Raw genomic sequence first — 21,049 nt, forward strand, 5'->3', positions numbered from 1 at the left:
GTGTATTAAATATGTGCCAAATGGCCTCCCTGGTGGCTCAGTGGTAAAGAATCTGCCTGTAATGCAGGAGACATGTAGGAGACCCTAGTTTGGAAGATCCCCTTGAGGAGCAAATGGCAACCCCCTCCAGTATTCTTGCCTGGGAAAAACCATGGACAAAGGAGCCCAGCAGGCTAGAGTCCATGGGGTCGCAGAGTCAAGCACAAGTGACCGCAGACACACACACACACAGGTGTTTGGTGGTGGTGAGAATAGGGCAGTGAATAGGGTTTTAAAAAAGGAAAAGAAACATTTACTGTCCTCAGAGCAGAGGCTTCAGGCTCTGGGTGTTATGCACAATAAGACAAGGGGATGAACGAGGAATGAGGCAGAGGTAGTGTTTTGGGTGATGAGTGAGCGTAGCCTCTAGATCTTAGAGTTTGAACCCTGACCCACCAAATGGTCAACCAAATTTTAAATCCATACCCAGTGATTTGGATAATGATCATGGTAAGGAATCTTTAACCGTCTGAGAACCAGGAAAGGAGCAAAGGCCAGGAAATCTGGTCAGATAGATGGGGTTGACTTAAAAATCTCCCAGTAGGGTGATCTTTGATAGAAACTTCCATCTCCTGGGTCTAAGACCAGGTGAGCAGGGCCAGCTCTTCATGAATTCCACTTCCTAGACTTGTCCTGTCATTTTCTCTGAATTTTGCCAAGTAAAAGAAAATCTAGGTTGAGAGGAATAGTGTGAAGGTTGAAACAGAGGAGGTAAGACAGTTAAGAGTTTAGAAAATAAAGAACAGAGACGATACCCAATGCATAATAGCAAAGTGTTTCAGATGTGTGGAATAACCTCTTTACTTAAAAAATAAAAAATATAGTATTGCTGATGGTGGCACAGGTTTCTAGAAGCTGTGTTTTTCAAACAGTTACGGTTGAATCACCTTTACGCTGAGAAGGAGGGATGTGGGGGCGGTATAGAGAAAGTATAAGAGTACAGTTTGAGTTTCTCCACAGAAAGATGGAGAGATTCTCTGATGTTTATGTTCAGTTTGAGAAGTTTAGGTGTTTTTTTAAATTTTTCACATTAAGTAAGTCATGAAATTTAAACTGTAGGCACTGTGTTAGTAATTTAGGTGCGCTGAACAGGAGTGTAACTGCCTTTTAAGGGATGCTAATGTATGCATTTGGATTGCTTGGTGACCTTTGAAATTTTGTTTTTAGCCACTGTCAGAAACATCACAATTTTTCCTTCTGAAACAGATTTTGAACACCTGCAAAGGTTGATCAAACTAGGATAGTTTTAATAAACTATTAATCTCTCTTCTTTAATGTCAACCCAGCTTTTAAAGTCAGTTGTATTCGACTTTTTGCCACACCATGGACTTTACAGCCCATGGAATTTTCCAGGCCAGAATGCTGGAGTGGGTAGCCTTTTCCTTCTCCAGATCTTTCCAACCCAGGGATCAAACCCAGGTCTCCTGCATTGCAGGCGGCGGATTCTTAGCTCAGTTGGTAAAGAATCCGCCTGCAGTGCGGGAGACCCGAGTTTGATTCCTGGGTCGGGAAGATCCCCTGGGGTAGGGATAGGCTACCCACTCCAGTATTCTTGGGCTTCCCTCATGTGTCAGCTGGTAAAGAATCTGCCTGCAATGTGGGAAACCTGGGTTTGATCCCTGGGTTGGGAAGATACCCTGGAGAAGAGAAAGGCTACCCACTCCAGTATTCTGGCCTAGAGAATTCCATAGACTGTACAGTCCATGGGGTCACAAAGAGTTGGATACGACTGAGTGACTTTCACTTTCACAGCTTTTAAAACTGTTCATCAGCTACCTGAAACATCAGCTCAAGGCACTTGGGTTGATTTAATAAATGCCTTTTCCATTAAACATTCTTGTAGCCAGAATGCATTGAGAGGATAGAAAATTTTTCAGTCTTGTTCATTTACAGTCTAGTTTTCCAAATTCTCTTGTTTTTAAAGTAAGATTAATTTTATTTCCTTATTTGAACAATTATGTTGGTTTTTTTTTTTTTTTTTTACCTTTCAAACAGGGGAGATTGTTTTGAATTCTACCATCAGTCCTTCAGAATTTCAGTAAAGGATACCAACTTTAACCAAATATAATTAAATATCTAGTTTAAGTGTATCTTATCATTAAAAGGTTATTTATGTTTAAAATGCTGACCTTTCAGGATGTACACAAGAGTGTTCTAAAACAGAATTTCTGAACGTTGGCCATGAAACCACTGTCTTGGCCTGACAAATGAATTGGAAATAAGCTACCCAACACTGGGAATGGGTCATTAATTTTAATCAAAGGTGATGCAGGAAGGCGAATGGGATGCATGACAATGTCAACAGCCCAGTAGATGTTAAGAGACCACACAGCCTTCCTTGTTACTTGGTTGGGCCATTAGTTGAGGTTGGGTGAAGACAGAAAGCCATGTCTGGAATTGAATGACCAGGTCACTCCAAAATCTAACAGAGAACTGCTCATTTCAGAATCACATTGTAATGCCATTAGAAGTCAAGGACAGCTTTTAGAAAATATTGGAGGATTTTTTTTTTTTTAAACCTAGCATCTAGCTAGTTTTTTCCAACTTTGACAAGCTCTCTGTTTTCCTGCCTCCTTTCCCCCTGAATGGCTCATGGATGTTTACAGAAGATCAAGAAATCGAACAGACTTAGAAAAAAAATCTCAAAGCCTGTTTGCTTTTCAGAATTACACATTGTTAGTTGTAAAACTCTGGTAAATGCCAGAAACAATAGCAGACCAAAGGTATTAAGCAGGGTAATTAATTCTCTGTGGGGATCTCATTGTCCCTGGTCTCTCTCTTATGTTCTTGTGTAGAAATAGTTTTACTAGTTGAAACTAAACTTTCTTAATTGCTTTAATGAAAGCATTTGTTTTATAATTGTAAAAGCCAAGGTGCTTATGCCTTACTGTAAATTGTCAGTATGGGCTTGATAACATTAGCAATATTCATGATGGTGGAAACCTTTTCTTTTAATCAGTAAGTATATTTCATTATTTTGAGTATATTTTCAATTATAAGAAAGGTAGCATGTGACAGCTTGAATTAATGATGTTTATAATAAAGATATAAAAATGCAGAAGGGACAAAGAGACATTTTTATATCTCTACTTCAGGTTTGTGAAGAAAGTTCATTTATTCTGACACAGCACTGCATACATAAGAATGATATGTGTGGCTGCATTAGTAATTTTTACACATTTTTAAGAAAGAAAAGCAATTATATTGCTGTCTTGTTAATGGAATACTGTGATAAGTAATAGTATTTGTTCTTACTGTAGATGAAGATCAGCTTCGTGCAAGGGGTTATGACAAAACACCAGACTTTATTTTACAAGTACCAGTTGGTAAGTCCTTAGACTCTACTATACATTTGTTTATAAAGTAAAATGATGTGTTTTTTCCCATAACTTTAAAAATTTTTGTTAATATTAGCAAGTATTACCAAAGAATCTGTATTAGCTTGATAATTTGTATTCAAATGTGTGAAATAATTGCAAAAGATTTTTAAATAACAGAAAATAATAGGTTCAGAAGAAACCTAAGCTTTAAAAACTTTTACCTATGTTTAAGAAATAAACATGTCTTCAAAAGACATTTTGGTTACCATTTTCAAGTCATTTCTCTATATAATGCATTTTTAAAACAGAGTTCTGTGGAAAAGCCAGGCTCACTTTGGTTTGCTTTTGCATTACTTGTCAGTTTATATAGGCAATCTCAGAATAGGAAAGAGACTTTTGTAAATGACAAAAACAAAAGGGATGTAACTGTAGCATAAGCGTTCTTTGTCACAAACAGATACGATGTGTTGTTTTATAATTACATCCATAGATGATGGTGAGGGTTAAGCCTCTCTTCATTAATGTGAAGCATGAGGAGAGACCCAGACAGAGTCAGAATTTTCAATCTCCCCTTCCCTTTGCTCTGTATTCGTAATGCTTTGTTCCTTAGCTGTAGAAGGGCACATAATTCACTGGATTGAAAGCAAAGCCTCATTTGGTGATGAATGTAGCCACCATGCCTACCTGCATGACCAGTTCTGGAGCTACTGGAATAGGTAAGGCCCCATTATTTTTCTCTTAAGATAAACGATACTCAGCTGAAATTTCATTAGAAAAAAAATATTTTGTTTAGCTGGTAAAAATGCTGGTAGCCTTTGTTTCTAGTAAATATGCAGACTTGATTAATGTATTCATTTCAGATAATTTCAACTTCTCTGCATTCATAATGTTGCTTCACTTTTTAAAACAAAAAATCTGTGCATGAGGTCAAAATTAGTATATACTCCGTTTTATAGTGATAATATTGGTGTCACTTAAAATATGAATTATAGGATGTGATATGTATTATATTATTGACACTGACTTTTATCCTCTTGATGTGAAAGTTATGCCTCTAAAAAAATATTTTATCCTCAGCTCTCTGAGGAAAGTATCCAAACGATATGAAAGTCAAAATGAATTACCTTCCAGTGATAGAAAAGCATTTACCTACCAACTTCAACCAACATTTCCAAAGGCATGGGGATCTCAGTGGTTAAGAAAAAGATGGTGAAAAAAAAAAGAAAAGAAAAAGATGGTGTTGGAGGAAGGGGGAGGATGCTCTATTACTGAGTACCCCCTCATGTGTCTGGGCCTGCAGCTCATCTCAATTAATACTCACAAGAAAGTATGATTTGGAGATAATGGGATTTTATTCACACGATTATTTGGGATAATGGGATTTTATTCCTATTTTACAGATAAGACGCAGCTAGTTATCATGCATTGTCTTGGTCCCTTCTAAATCCATGCTATTTTTAGTATAGCTCTACTGATGTTTACAACTGTTGAAACTTTGACTTTTGCTATTATTGGAGTCCTAAGCTTTCATATCACATATTTTTTACCCATTAGACCAGAAGGTGGGTCAAAGAGTAACCTTCCTAGATTAACTGTGTTGCTTGGTACTGAACAACTTTAAGAATACGACGGTAAGATGGCATTGGTTTGGATCACTGAGGAAGGAGACAGTAACATCTGTGGGCAGTAGTCTTACCCTGGAATAAAACAGTGACAGTCTCCAGAATTTGGCATTATATTGTTACCCAGCTTTACAAAAGGACAGTGGGCCTCGCCTATAGCAGATGTGCTAAACTAGGCCCACTTTTTGCCATGGTAACAATGATCATGACAAAATGCTGAATGTAATGGCTTTCTTGATTTTCTTGTGTAATTGTGCGTAGCATCCGAGCTTTACTTTACAGGGATGGAGGAGGAAAGTGCAAAATGTTTTAGAAATCAATGCTGCTTCAGCGTTTCCTGTCTTTTATTCAGCCATTATTCAAATTAGCAGTAATGTGGTAAATTGAATTTCAGATTTTTAGCAATTTTATGATGAGTTGGAAATAGTAAAGAAAGCATCATTTTTGATAGTATAGGGAAAGCAATGACAAGAAAATCAAATTGTTTAAGTTTAGGTTGCTAAAGGATTTTTTTTTTTTTTAACTGCTAAACTCAATCATTGTGCAGCAAGACTATCTTCCCAATTTGGTACTGGTCAGGCCTTTTATGAGAAACAGAATTTGAATCCAAAATAGTAAAGCTTACTTAAAAATTCCGAAGGCATGTCTTCATTCTAAAACAACTCAGCTAGCTGTTGTCTCCTCTATGCTCAGCCCTCACCATTTTAGAGGCTTTTTAAATAATCAAATCACCTGTTTGGTAGACTGTGGATTATTCACATGACTGGAGGGGGTTCTGAGCAATGGACGATTTAATAGTTTGATTTGGACTAGATTTTGGATTCTTTTGTTGCATGCTGCTTTTTAAATTTTAATGATGTTTTATTTATATGATTATTACTATTGCTACAATTACTACTATTAGCTTATGTTTCTTAAACAGTTTCTTTGAATATATGCCAAGTAAGTGCACTTAGTTTACTTAGGGCACGTTATATGTTAAGGGGAAGCCAGATTACTCAAGAGGGAAATGCTCTACGCAGAAGTCACTAGTTTACCAAATGTCTGCAGAGAGGCCAGGAAAAGCAGGTAATACTGTCATTCAATGTGGAACATAGAGGCATTTACTTGTAAGTAAGACTTGTCAGTGATGGGGCATTTTAACTGAAGAAAAACTTAGCCCATTGACCAAAGTTTGGGAATCCTACTCTTTTCATATTTTTGCCTCAACACAACTTACAGCAGTTGCTAAAATTCCTCGGAGTTGGAAGAAATCGTCTCTCCCACCTGTAGGTAATCTTTCAAGGAGGCTGTTGGTTGCAGTTTGGGCTAATTGCTTTATTTGTGTGATAAGCCTCTAGTCAACATAAAACTGTTATCTAATGTCACACTGTCTTTAGATTTTCTTCCAGTCTTATTGAGATATAATTGCCATACAGCACTGTGTAAGTTTAAGGTGTATATACAGCATAATAATTAGCATAATAATTTGACATACATACGTCACGAAATGATTATCAGAATTGTCACCCTATTTTTAAACATTGGATTCTGTGATAAGACTGTTCAGTTAACGTTTGAAAAATCATAATCTTGTCTAAGCCTATTTTTCTATATAAATAACTACAGAGCCCCTAAGTTTTAGTGTAATATTTCTCTAAGAGTTTTCTTTTTGTGTAAATTGATATCCTTACTCACCCTATAGGCAACTCCTGACAAAGTTGACCACACCCTTCCTCTTTATTAAAGCTTTTTGTTGTTTGTTTTTGGCTTCCAAGAGATATTCTTCTGAGATTTTTTTCCCTGACATTCCACCTGTGTATTCTTTCTCCTTTTCTGGTTCTTCTTCCTCTTCCCAGCTCTAGGCTTGAAGGCCTTGGAACTCAGTGCTCGCCCCCCTCCCTCTTCTGTCTACATATTTCCTGGGTGTTCCCTGGAGATCTCACCAGAGACTGTGGCTTTATATTCCATCTCGTGATGCCATCTCTAACTTTTACCCCCAGCCCTAAGATTCCCGCCTTGTACACATTTGTTTGTCTAGCCAGCTGTCTGCTCAGTATCCCCTCCTGGATACCTAATAGATATCTCAGACTTTACATATCCAAAAATTAAACTCCTGACTTCTCTCCTCAAGCTTATTAGCCTCTTATTTCCTCTCAAGCTCAATGAGTGGCATTGCAATATCTCCCAATACTCAAGCCCAAAACCTCAAGTATCATCACCAATTCATCAGCAGGTCCATTCAACCCTACCTTCGCCACATCTCGGATTGTGCCGTGTGTCACCACCTGACCTGCTGTCGCCTCACTGTCTGTCATCTTCTCTGGGACTATTACCACAGTTTCCAAACTGGTCTTCTTACATCAGCCCTTGTACTCCTATGGTCAGAGTTTCATACCCTAGGCAGAGTGACTCTCAGAAAATATAAATCAGACCATGTCACTTCCCTGCGTAAGACTCTTCAGTGGCTTCCCACCACATTTAAAATGCAATTGATACCCTAGTGGGGGGAGATGGGGTGGGAGATGGGAGGGAGGTTGACGAGGGAGGGATACATGTACACCTATGACTGATTCATGCTGATGTATGTCAGAAACCAATACAATATTGTAAAGCAAATATTTACAATAAAAAATTTAAAAAAAAATACAATCCAAACTCTGTACATGAGTGACATTCAGAGCCCTGTATGACCTGCCTCTCACCAGCCTCAGTTCTGTCCACACCTGTGCTCTCCCTTCCCCTAGAGTTCTCTCTGTCTCTTAAACTTCTTGGCAGCTTTGTCCATCCTCCTTGAATCTACTCTGCTTGTTTCTACTTCAAGAACCTCACTCTGGCTAATCCTTCTGCTTGGAACTGTCTTCACTTGGATCTGCACATAGCTTGCCCTTTACGATGACGTTCAGCTCTCTGCTCAGATTTCCCCTCCTCAAGGGGACCTTCCCCAACCACCCAGTCTAGATGGCATCACCCTCAGTCATTTCTCTCCTCAGTCTACTTTACTTTTCTTCATAAAATGTACCGCTACCTGAGTGAATGAATAAGACTGTAGTTAGAAACATTTAAACACAAATTTGCTTGGTTTGAAAGAGCTTTGTTTACCTTTTGTGTTGCTATTTCTAATTACTACATGTGTGCAGCTCACTCTTTTATAGTCAAAACTTCAAGAATTTTTTCTATCTTAATTCACTTCAAACAAATTTAAATTTTGCAATAGGCACCTTCTCTAAACTCAGATTAAGTATAGAACTTAAGCTGCCTTTCCAGCAAGTAGGCCCTCATCCCGGGTATGAACCTTGATTAATGAGCTCCTTAGAACTCTCCACTCTCCACTTCTGTGGGGTTTAAAGTCTGCCTCTGAGAAGCAGCATTTGGGCCATAATAGAGCCCCAAATTATATAGGGCTATGTATATAGTTGTATAGAAAATACATGTATATTTACATATATCAGTGTATGTATATATATGTTTGTGTGTGTGTATGTATATCAGATATTTCAGACTATATATACATACAAATTTATGCAGTTGACAACAAAAGAAATGCCCTCTCATCCTACTTTCTAGTCAAAAGGTGGGTTCTTTGACAATTTCACCTACATTACTAAGTATATTTTCATTTTGAGATGATGACAGGTAAAGAAAAAACTAATTCTATAGTCTGAGGCCAGAATATACATGGGTTCTAACTTGTGGCCTTTCAAAGAAGCAGAAGCAGACACCCTAGGCTCACTTTAATGGTTGAAGATAAAATGGGTCAGTTTGGATGAAAACATTGATGAACCTAAATTACGAAGAGCCACGTGCACCCATACAGCGCATGAACAATGCCCAACAGCACTGAGTCAGGAACCCGGAAATCTCATTTGTAAGCTCAGCCCTGTCCCTGGCCATTCTGGGTACATTCTGACACTGTCATCAGTGGAAATCTTTTTAAAACCAAAGTGCACTTGGTAGGTAACACCTCTCTACTTCTCTCAAAGAAGATCTAAGCTTACTGACTGGAAAGAATAAGGCAAAGTTTTGTTTGAACATGATTTTCCAATTCAGTGATCCTTGATGTAATGGGAGAAATCTCTCCTGTTCTTGGATTTGAAGCCAGGCCTTGCCACTCTCTGGATCCATACCTGGAAACAGCTTGCTTAACCTCCCTGAGCCTTTGTGTTTTTTACTTCAATAAAATGGGGTTAATAATAGCATCTTCACATATTGTTGTGAAGATCAGTTGTTTAATACATACAAATAACTTTCACAGTGCTTGGCAATCAACAAATGTACTCTCCTCCATCTCTTTTTCCTGAGTATCATGGTCTGATGGAAAGTAGAAATCTTCTCAGCAGATATTTTAATTTCCTTTTCTGCTAGATAAACTCCTACTTGGCTCACTTCAGCACTCAGCCTGACTGACATCTCTTTGGGAAACCTTCCTGTAGTTCAGGATTGGGTTCATTGCCTCTCCTGTGTTTTTCCTAATAATTTGATAGCATTTGTCAAATATTGTAATTGCTTGTTTACTTATCACTCTCCTCCAGTTAATATATTGAGTTCTGCCTTATCTGTCTTATCCATTGTCAAATGTCCAGAAGCCGGTGGGATGCCTGGCACATAGCTGCTAGTAGGTGGTCATAGAGATTTATTGAACAAATGAGTATATGAATGAATTTTCTGATGCATAACAGACAACAACATTTTGAATCAACCACTAAGGGTTGTGTTAGACATTGTGACGTTAAAACTCAATAGGAGGACTTCCCTCATGATCCAGTGTTTGGAGCTCCACTGCAGGGGGCATGGGTTTGATCCCTGGTCAGGGATCTAAGATCTTTCTTGCTACACAGCACGGCAAGAAAGAAAAAATAAAAACACAACAGGGCCAAAATTTTTTCTTTAAGAATGCCACTCTAAGTATGGTGAGAAAAATGCTTCATTTTCCTAGAAAACCTTTATAGGCTTTCCAGATGTAAAGACTTTTGCAGATGTTTACCATGAAATATAGCATGTTTACTTACATACAGTTTTAAAATAGAAAACAACCAATAACTACATGGTAAATACTATGAAGTTTTCTAGGCACATGGTTTTAATCTTAGATTGATTACTTGCTTTCACAAAACTTGAGCAAGGTAGGTGTCTCATTTGAGATTTGACATGAAAAGCCTTAAAAATCCAAGAGTAAGAATAGAGACCTATGAACATAAGAATAGAGACCTATGTGCAATGTGCCCAGATATTTAGGGTTGTGTTTCAAGTTAACAAACAGTAAATAAAGTCTATTTTATCCTGCATGAAGATCTGGAAATTCTCATTTGCATTAAGAATTCCTAGACTCCTTGGAGACCCATGCTGCAGGTGGCACTGTAGACAGAAGTGGCCCCGCTGCATAGCCCATCTCCCTTTCCTTATCACTTTTGGCTCCGTCCTAGGATTTCCCTAATGACTCAGATGGTAAAGAATCTGAGTGCTATGCAGGAAACCTGGGTTCAATCCCTGGATCGGGAAGATCCCCTGGAGAAGGGAGCAGCAACCCACTCCAGTATTCTTGCCTGGAGAATTCCATAAACAGAGGAGCCTGGCAGGCTACAGTCCATAGGATTGCAAACAGTCGGGCATGACTGAGGAGCTACCACTAACACTTAGGCTTCATCCTACACCTGGGAAGGTTTCAAGCACACTCCAGCCTGCACATCCAGGTTCCATGTACCTTTCCACAAACTTCTGCTCTTGGTCATCTCTCAGGCCAGAGGGGCACACTCTGGTGGTCTGCCCTTTTATCAAACAGGCAGGCTCTAGGAGTGATCTCAGAGCTCTTCCATCAGGAAGTTCTGGGGTCCCTGGTAACATGGAGTATGGCCTAGAAACGTACTGGAGGGGAGAGACATCAGGTGAAGATGTTCCCTTTGCTCCACAGACTTCTCACCCCTTGTGTATGTGTGTGTGTGTGTGTGTGTGTGTGTGTGTGTGTGTTAGTCCCTTAGTTGTGTCCTACTCTTTGTGACTGCATTGACTGTAGCCTGCCAGGCTCCTCTGTCCATGGAATTCTCTAGGCAAGAATACTGGAGTGGGTAGCCATTCCCTTCTCCAGGGATCTTCGCAACCCAAAATTGGGTCTCGCGTATTGCAGGCAGATTCTTTACCGTCTGAGCCACAAGAGAAGCCCTGGGCCGGGCGGGGTTCAACCAAAAGAGGCCAGAGCAGAATCCTCTAAAGTTTGGGTCCAGGCTATGGATCCCTCTTGACTGGGTCTAAAGGATAGTATCAAAGTAAACAAGTATATTTGTCTTCCAAAGTCATTTCTTTGCTGGTATTAGGATATGAGGGGAGATGAACACCAGAGGAAATAAAGGCTTGATCATATCTATATCTCCCTGAAAAGATGAAGAGCTGAGTACCATCTGTGGGATTGTTGAACCTTTGGCTCCAGAAAGTCTACTCTCCTAGAGGCAATGCTAAGCTAATACCCCTGCCACAAGAATTGATTTGACTTCAGTTCTTACCTCTAAGTATTTTTTTAAAGATTGGTTACCTACTCAATGGTTTACTGATTGCGTTCTCTGGCCTAATGCTAACTTGAGAGGTGAGGCATTTAGAATGGGGCTGCCGAGCAGTTAGACTCAAGGAAGATATTTTTCAGAGGATGGCCAAAGTTTTTTTTTTTTTTTTCTGTATGGAGATACTTCCAGGAAGCCTACAATTAGCCAAATCACAGATTTCCAGTTATTTCAGTCTTGTTAACAGCACATCTGTCTCAAGTTGGAGAATGAGCCTCAGTTGTAGATGCTCTTGGAAACCTTCAATTTCAGCAGCCTCAGAAAGCACCGCTGCCGTATACAAACAAGCCGTCCTCAGCAGAACCAGAGACAGATTGACTAATAATTAGCAAATGCACTGCAGAAGTCCTCTCTAAAGGTAAAATATAATAATTTGCTTTTCCATCTCTTATAGTGAAGCCGGTTGTGAGATACTGATGTCTCCTTGCTCCAAACAAATACTTGACATTGTTATTAGCTGGAGTAACCTTGAAATGTTTTTTTAAAAGTGAAGGAAGTGTCTTCTGCGTATATAGTACTTTGAGTTTTCATAAGATACCTTTTTTTTTTTTTGCATTTGGAATGCGAATAGCAAGAACTTTCCCCATCAGGGAATTCATGTTTTCTGCCATTGTTCATTGTTTTCAGTGTTGACTTTAAATACAAAGCTGAATGAACATAGAAATGTTGTCTTAGGCTGTTGAAGTGATATTTGCAATAAGGAGATGGTGGTTGAGAAAACTGGTATGAGTTAAAGGATTAAAGGGGGAAAATAGACTTATAAAGAAATATCAATGAATTACAGTTCCTCAGAAAGATGTCTGATTATTGTCTTCAGATATATGCAAGATTTTTTCTTTTTGGTTGGTTGACCAGTTTTCCAAATCTAGAGACTTAAGAATTGTAGAAAGGATGACTCTTCTTGCTAAACTATTATGATAGAGTTAATATGTGTCACGTATGTTTCCGAAGGATTACCACAAATCAAAAGTTCTCTCGGGAGAAGATGAACGCACATTCTTCTACTCCACCATCTTGTTAGAACAGTGATACCCCATGTCCAAGGCCAAAGGAGAAGTCTCAACAAGATGGTAGGAGGAGCGAAGTCGCATTTAGAATCAAACCCCATTCCTGCCAGAAATGCTCAGAGAGCTCAAACAAAACCTTGTGTGCACCAGGACCCAGAGGCCCCACAGAGACTGAGCCAGACTTGCCTTCGAGTGTTTGAGTGTCTCCTGCGGAGGCACGGGTCAACAGTGACTTGCCACAGGGACAGGGGCTCTGGCTGCAGCAGACCTGGGTTACCCAGCCTGTGGCATAAGCCCTCTTGGAAGAGGTCACCATTAGCCCCTCCACAGAGCCACCGAGCAGACAACCCACAAATTGCAGAACAATTATACCAAAGATATTCTCGCACTATGAAGAAAGTTCTAGGACATGCAACAGATTTCCCAACCTGGGGATCCAGCAAAGGGACTGAGAACCCCCAGGGAATTTGACTTTGGAGGTGAGTGGGAGACTGAGCCAGACTTGCCTATGAGTGTCCAGGAGTCCAAACAACAGGGAGGGAACACAGCCCAGCCCTTCAACAGAAAATTTGATTAAAGATTTACTGACCATGGCCCCACCCATCAGAACAAGACCCAGTTTAGTCTCTCCCTTCAGGAAACTTCCATAAGCCTCTTATCCTCATTCATCAGAGGGCAGACAATGAAAACGACAATCTCAGAAAATTAACCAAACTGATCACATGGCCCACAGTCTTCTCTAACTCAATGAAACTATGAGCCATGCTGTGTAGGGCCACCCAAGATGGACAGGTCATAGTGGAAAGTTCTGATAAAACGTGGTCCGCTGGAAAAGGGAATGGCAAACCACTTCAGAATTCCTGCCTCGACACAAAGACAGAAATATAGATCAATGGAACAGAATAGAAAGCCCAGAGATAAATCCACGAACCTATGGTCACCTTATCTTCGACAAAGGAGGCAAGGATATACAGTGGAAAAAGACAACCTCTTTAACAAGTGGTGCTGGGAAAACTGGTCAACCACCTGTAAAAGAATGAAACTAGAACACTTTCTAACACCATACACAAAAATAAACTCAAAATGGATTAAAGATCTAGATGTAAGACCAGAAACTATAAAACTCCTAGAGGAGAACATAGGCAAAACACTCTCCGACATAAATCACAGCAGGATCCTCTATGACCCACATCCAGAATTTTAGAAACAAAAGCAAAAATAAACAAATGGGACCTAATGAAACTTAAAAGCTTTTGCACAACAAAGGAAACTATAAGCAAGGTGAAAAGACAGCCCTTAGATTGGGAGGAAATAATAGCAAGAAGCAACAGACAAAGGATTAATCTCAAAAATATACAAGCAATTCCTGCAGCTCAATTCCAGAAAAATAATGACCCACTCAAAAAATGGGCCAAAGAACTAAACAGACATTTCTCCAAGGAAGACGTATGGATGGCTAACAAACACATGAAAAGATGCTCAACATCACTCATTATCAGAGAAATGCAAATCAAAACCACAATGAGGTACCATTACACACCAGTCAGGATGGTTGCTATCCAAAAGTCTACAAGCAATAAATGCTGGAGAGGGTGTGGAGAAAAGGGAACCCTCTTACACTGTTGGTGGGAATGCAAATTAGTACAGCCACTATGGAAAACAGTGTGGAGATTCCTTAAAAAGCTGGAAATAGAACTGCCATATGACCCAGCAATACCACTTCTAGGCATACACACTGAGGAAACCAGATCTGAAAGAGACATGTGCACCCCAATGTTCATCGCAGCACTGTTTATAATAGCCAGGACATGGAAGCAACCTAGATGCCCATCAGCAGATGAATGGATGAGGAAGCTGTGGTACATATACACCATGGAATATTACTCAGCCATTAAAAAGAATTCATTTGAATCAGTTCTAATGAGGTGGATGAAACTGGAGCCCATTATACAGAGCGAAGTAAGCCAGAAAGATAAAGACCATTACAGTATACTAACACATATATATGGAATTTAGAAAGATGGTAATGATAACCCTATATGCAAAAAAAGAAAAAGAGACTCAGATGTATAGAACAGACTTGTGGACTCTGGGAGAAGGCGAGGGTGGGGTGTTTCAAGAGAACAGCATCGAAACATGTATATTATCTAGGGTGAAACAGATCACCAGCCCAGGTTGGATGCATGAGACAAGTGCTCGGGCCTGGTGCACTGGGAAGACCCAGAGGGATAGGGCGGAGAGGGAGGTGGGAGGGGGGGACCGGGATGGGGAACACATGTAAATCCATGGCTAATTCATTTCAATGTATGACAAAAACCACTGCAATGTTGTGGAGTGATTGACATCCAACTAGTGAAAATAAATGGAAAGAAAAGAAAAGAAAAAGAATTCCTGCCTCGAGAACCCCATGAACAGTATGAAAAGGCAAAAAAATATGACACTGAAAGATGAACTCCCCAGGTCGGTAGATGCCCAATACGCTACTGGAGTACAGTGGAGAAATAACTCCAGAAAGAATGAAGAGACGGAGCCAAAGCAAACACAACGTCCAGTTGTGGATGTGACTGCTGATGGAAGTAAAGTCCGATGCTGTAAAGAACAATATTGCATAGGAACCAATGTTAGGTCCATAAATCAAGGCAAATTGGAAGTGGTCGAACAGGAGATAGCAAGAGTGAACGTCGACATTTTAGGAATCAGTGAACTAAAATGGACTGGAATGGGTGAATTTAATTCAGATGACCATTATATCTACTAGTGTGGCAAGAACCCCTTAGAAGAAATGGAGTAGCCTTCATCATCAACAAATGAGTCCAATATGCAGTACTTGGGAGCAATCTCAAAAACAACATAATGATCTCTGATCGTTTCCAACACAAACCATTCAATATCACAGTAATCCAAGTCCATGCCCCAACCACTAATACTGAAGAAGCTGAAGATGAACAGTTCTATGAAGATCTACAAGACCTTCTAGAATTAATGCACGAAACAGATGTCCTTTTCATCATAGGGGACTGGAATGCAAAAGTAGGAAATCAGGAGATACCTGGAGTAACAGGCAAGTTTGGCTGTGGAGTACAGAATGAAGCAGGGCAAAGGCTAACAGTTTTGCCAAGAGAAATCACTGGTCATAGCAAACACCCTCTACCAACAACACAAGAGATGACTCTACACATGGACATCACCAGATGATTGACACCTTAATCAAATTGATTAAATTCTTTGCAGCCGAAGATGGAGAAGCTCTATACAGTCAGCAAGGAGAATGCTATGGCATCCCACTCCAGAACTCTTGCCTAGAAAATCCCATGGACAGAAGAGCCTAGTAGGCTGAAGTCCATGGGGTCACTAAGAGTCAGACACGACTGAGCGACTTCACTTTCAGTTTTCACTTTCATGCATTGGAGAAGGAAATGGCAACCCACTCCAGTGTTCTTGCTTGGAGAATCCCAGGGACAGGGGAGCCTGGTGGGCTGCTGTCTATGAAGTCTCACAGAATTGGACATGACTGAAGCGACTTAACAGCAGCAGTCAGCAAAAACAAGACCAGGAGCTAACTATGGCTCAAATCATGAACTCCTTATTGCCAAATTCAGACTTAAAGAAAGTAGGGGAAACCACTAGACCATTCAGGTATGACCCAAATCAAATCCTTTACAATCATAGAGTGAAAGTGACAAACAGATTCAAGGGATTCGATCTGATAGACAGTACCTGAAGAACTATGGCTGGAGGTTCGTGACATTGTACAGGAGACAAGCATCAAAACCATCCCCAAGAAAAGGAAATGCAAAAAGGCAAAATGGTTGTCTGAGGAGGCCTTACAGATAACTGAGAAAAGAGAAGCAAAAGGCAAAGAAGAAAAGGAAAGATATACCCATCTGAATGCAGAATTCCAAAGAATAGCAAGGAGAGATAAGAAAGCCTTCCTCAATGATCAATGCAAAGTAATAGAGGAAAACAATAGAATAGGAAAGACTAGAGATCGCTTCAAGAAAATCAGAGATACCAAGGGAATGTTTCTTGCAAAGATGGGCACAATAAAGGATAGAAAAGGTATGGACCTAACAGAAGCAGAAGATGTTAAGAAAAGGTTTGATTTGTGGTTCAGTTCAGTCACTCAGTCATGTCTGACTCTTTGTGACTGAGAGGACTGTAACACACCAGGCCTCCCTGTCCATCACCAGCTCCCAGAGCTTGCTCAGACTCATGTCCATCAAGTCAATGATGCCATCCAGCCATCTCACCCTCTGTCGTCCCGTTCTCCTGCCTTCAGTCTTCAATCCCAGCAAAATGATCTTCGTGACCAGAAAAGCATGATGGTGTGATCACTCACTTAGAGCCAAACATCCTGGAATGCGAAGTCAAGTGGGCCTTAAGAAGCATCACTACAAACGAAGCTAGTGGAAGTGATGGAATTCCAGCTGAGCTTTTTGAAGTCCTAAAAGATGATGCTGTGAAACTGCCTCACTCAATATGCCAGAAAATTTGGAAAACTCAGCAGTGGCCACAGGACTGGAAAAGGTCAGTTTTCATTCCAATCCCAAAGAAGGGCAATGCCAAAGAATGCCCAAACTACAGCACAATTCATTCATCTCACAGGTTAGCAAAGTAATGCTCAAAATTCTCCAAGCCAGGCTTCAATAGTACATGAACCGTGAACTTCTAGATGTTCAAGCTGGATTTAGAAAAGGCAGAGGAACCAGAGATCAAATTGCCAACATCCATTGGATCATCAAAAAAGCAAGAGAGTTCCAGAAAAACATCTACTTCTGCTTTGTTGACTACACTAAAGCTTTTGACTGTGTGGATCACAGCAAACTGGAAAATTCTTAAAGAGATGGGAATACCAGACCACCTGACCTGCCTCCTGAGAAATCTGTGTGCAGGTCAAGAAGCAAGAGTTAGAACCAGACATGGAACAATGGACTGGTTCCAAATTGGGAAAGGAGTACATTAAGGCTGTATATTGTCACCCTGCTTAGTTAACTTATATGCAGAGTACATCATGCGAAATGCTGGGCTGGATAAAACACAAGCTGGAATCAAGATTGCCAGGAGAAATATCAATAACCTCATATGCAGATGATACCATCCTTATAGCAGAAAGTGAAGAGAAACTGAAGAGCCTCTTGATGAAGATGAAAGAGGAGAATGAAAAGCTGGCTTGGAACTCAACATCCAGAAAACTAAGATCATGGCATCCAGTCCCATCACTTCTTGGCAAATAGATAGGGAAACAGTGGAAACAGTGAGAGACTATTTTTCTGGGTTCCAAAATCACTACAGATGGTGACTGCAGCCTTGAAATTAAAAAGCGCTTGCTCCTTTGAAAAAAAGCTATGACCAACCTAGACAACTTATTAAAAAGCAGAGACATTATTTTGCCAACAGTGGTCTTTCTAGTCAAAGCTATGGTTTTTTCCAGTAGTCGTGTATGGATGTGAGAGTGGGCCATAAAGAAAGCTGAGCACCAAAGAATTGATGCTTTTGAACTGTGGTACTGGAGAAGGCTCTTGAGAGTCCTTTGGACTGCAAGGAGATCCAACCAGTCCATCCTAAAGGAAATCAGTCCTGAATATTCATTGGAAGGACTGATGCTAGGGCTGAAACTCCAATACTTTGGCCATCAGATGTGAAGAACTGACTCAATGGAAAAGACCCTGATGCTGAGATTGGAGATTGAAGGCAGGAGGAGAAGGGGACGACAGAGGGTGAGATGGTTGGATGGCATTACCAACTCGATGAACTTGAGTTTGAGCAAGCTGTGGAAGCTGGTGATGGACAGGGAGGCATGGTATGCTGCAGTCCTTTCGGTCAGAGTCAGACATGACTGAGCAACTGAACTGAACCACAAATCAAACCTACAAGCATATGATTGGGTGTCCATTCTAAGAAAGAGAATACAACCATAATGTTTGTCCAGAGAAAATGAGAGAAGAATAAAGGAAGTGAGTCAGGAGTCCCAAGAATACAGTGTTTTTGGTTTTTTTTTAGAATTCATTTTTGAAAGTAATTTTGGAATAATGGAGATCAGGTTGAAATTGATGCTAAAATGGCTTAAGGTCTAGGGCAGTGATTCTCAAATCTTGGCATGTATTAAAATCATACGGTTGGAACATTTTATGTATTGACCTGGGCTTTATCCCTGGAGAGCTGATTTAATTGCTATGAGGTGGAGCCTGGACTTGGGGAGTCTTTTTTGTTTTTAAAACTTCAGGTGATGCTGTTGATCTGTATTGTGCATTGAAGTCCACTTCTTTACCTGACCCTTCTTGAGCAAAGAAGTCCACTTCTTTCCTTGATTTGCCAGCCAGTTGCTAGCTTAGGTGCTTCTAAATACAATCTTGATGAGAAAAAGAACTTTATTGAGGAATACTGATTCAGATCAGCATATACTTCACAGGCACTTGTTAGTTGGAGGCACCCAGCCTCCACTCAGGTCTCCTGCTGAACTCACGAAGATCTATAAAGAAATCATGAAGATTTATCCCTTATTTTCTTTTAAAAGATTTACAATTTTAAATTACATTTATGTCTAGCATCCATTTTCAGTTAATTTTTATATATGGCGTGATAGATGACTTCAACTTTATTTTCTTGGTCTTGGATATCTAGTTGTGCTAGAACAATTTGTTGAAAAGATTATCCTTTCTTCACTAAATAGCCTTTACACATATGTCAAAAACAAATTAATCATGTATGTATGGACCTTTTCTGAGTTCTCTATTTTCTTCTGTTAGCCAGTTTGTCTATCTTTATACTAATTCTACATCGTATTGATTACTGTAACATAATTTTGAAAACAGATAGTGTTAGTCCCCCCAACTTCATTTTTCTTTTTTAAAGTTCAGTTCACTTCAGTTGTTCAGTCATGTCCAAATCTTTTTGACCCCATGGACTGCAGCACACCAGGCCTCCCTGTCCATCACCAACTCCTGGAGCCTTCTCAAACTCAGGTCCATTGAGTCGGTGATGCCATCCAGCCATCTCATCCTCTGTCGTCCCCTTCTCCTCCCACCTTCAATCTTTCCCAGCATCAGGGTCGTTTCCAATGAGTCAGTTCTTCACATCAGGAGGCCAGAGTATTGGAGCTTCAGCTTCAGCATCAGTTCTTCCAATGAATATTCAGGACTGATTTCCTTTAGGAAGGACTGGTTGGATCTCCTTCCAGTCCAAGGGACGCTCAAGAGTCTTCTCCAACACCACAGTTCAAAAGCATCAATTCTTTAGTGCTCAGCTTTCTTTATAGTCCACTCTCACATCCATACATGACTACTGGAAAAACCATAGCTTTGACTAGACGGACCTTTGTTGGTAAAGTAATGTGTCTGCTTTTTAATATGCTGTCTAGGTTGGTCATAGTTTTTCTTCCAAGCAGCAAGCATGAGTTTTGTCCATTTTTGGTCCTTTGCATTGCCATTTGAATTTTGGAATCAGCTTATAAATTCCTTGAAAACTTTTGCTGAAATTGTGGTTGCCATCAATAGAGTTTGTAGGTCAACTTGAGAGCCTGTATGTTTTATATTTGTTGGCTCTATAGGAAGTGATTTTGTTTTTGTTGTTGTTTCCATTTCCAATATTTCATGTTACTATATAGGAATACAGATGATTTGGTGTATTGATCTTACATCATGCAATTGGGAAAAACTCTTTAATATTTATTTGGTGGATGTTCTAGGATTTTCTATGTAGAGAACAATGTTGTTTATAAAGACATTTTGCTTCCTTTTTCAATTGGATGACTTTTTCTTTTCTTTTCTTTTTTAACTGCGCTGCTTAGACTCGCCTATACAACGGTGAGTAGTATTCCTGGTCTTGGAGGAAAGGCATTACATTAGTCTTTTACCATGAAGGATAATATTAGGTATAGATTTTTTTGAGGCTGCCTTTTGAGATTGGGGCTTCCCCGGTGGCTCAGAGGTTAAAACGTCTGCCTGCAATGCGGGAGACCCGGGTTCGATCCCTGGGTTGGGAAGATCCCCTGGAGAAGGAAATGGCAACCCACTCCAGTATTCTTGCCTGCAGAATCCCATGGACAGAGGAGCCTGGCAGGCTACAGTCCACGGGGTTGCAAAGAGTCAGACACAACTGAGAGACTTCACTTTCACTTTCACTTTGAGGTTGAGGAAACTCCCTTCTGTTCCCAGTTTGCTTAGAGTTTTTATTATAATGGATGTTGAATCTTGTCAAAATGTTTTTCTGCATCTGTGAAGATGATCATATGTGTATTTTTTAGTTAATTGATTAATATGATAAATTACAGTGGTTTTTGAATGTTATACCAACCTTGTATTCCTGATACAAACCCCACTTGGTCAGTGAAGCAAAATCTTTTTTATAGTTTGTTTTATTTGATTTGGATGTGAGAGTTGGACTATACAGAAAGCTGAGCACTGAAGAATTGATGCTTTTGAACTGTGCTGTTGGAGAAGACTCTTGAGAGTCCCTTGGACTGCAAGGAGATCCAACCAGTCCATCCTAAAGGAGATCAGTCCTGGGTGTTCATTGGAAGGACTGATGCTGAAGCT

The 21,049-nt window shown here is 40.0% G+C and overlaps 1 protein-coding gene across 7 annotated transcripts in view; it reads left to right on the forward strand.

The window, feature by feature from the left end:
* Positions 1 to 21,049, forward strand: part of CDIN1 (CDAN1 interacting nuclease 1) — a 288,076-nt gene that overhangs the window by 118,964 nt on the left and 148,063 nt on the right. For all 7 annotated transcript variants that reach the window (XM_070468970.1, XM_070468971.1, XM_070468969.1 and 4 more), the window contains 2 exons: positions 3,300 to 3,365; positions 3,970 to 4,075. In XM_070468970.1, coding sequence (XP_070325071.1) covers positions 3,300 to 3,365; positions 3,970 to 4,075 — 172 coding nt within the window. The remainder of the gene's footprint in view (positions 1 to 3,299; positions 3,366 to 3,969; positions 4,076 to 21,049) is intronic.

This window comes from Odocoileus virginianus, chromosome 6 (assembly GCF_023699985.2).
Source record: "Odocoileus virginianus isolate 20LAN1187 ecotype Illinois chromosome 6, Ovbor_1.2, whole genome shotgun sequence".
In the NCBI taxonomy this organism is placed as follows: domain Eukaryota; kingdom Metazoa; phylum Chordata; class Mammalia; order Artiodactyla; family Cervidae; genus Odocoileus; species Odocoileus virginianus.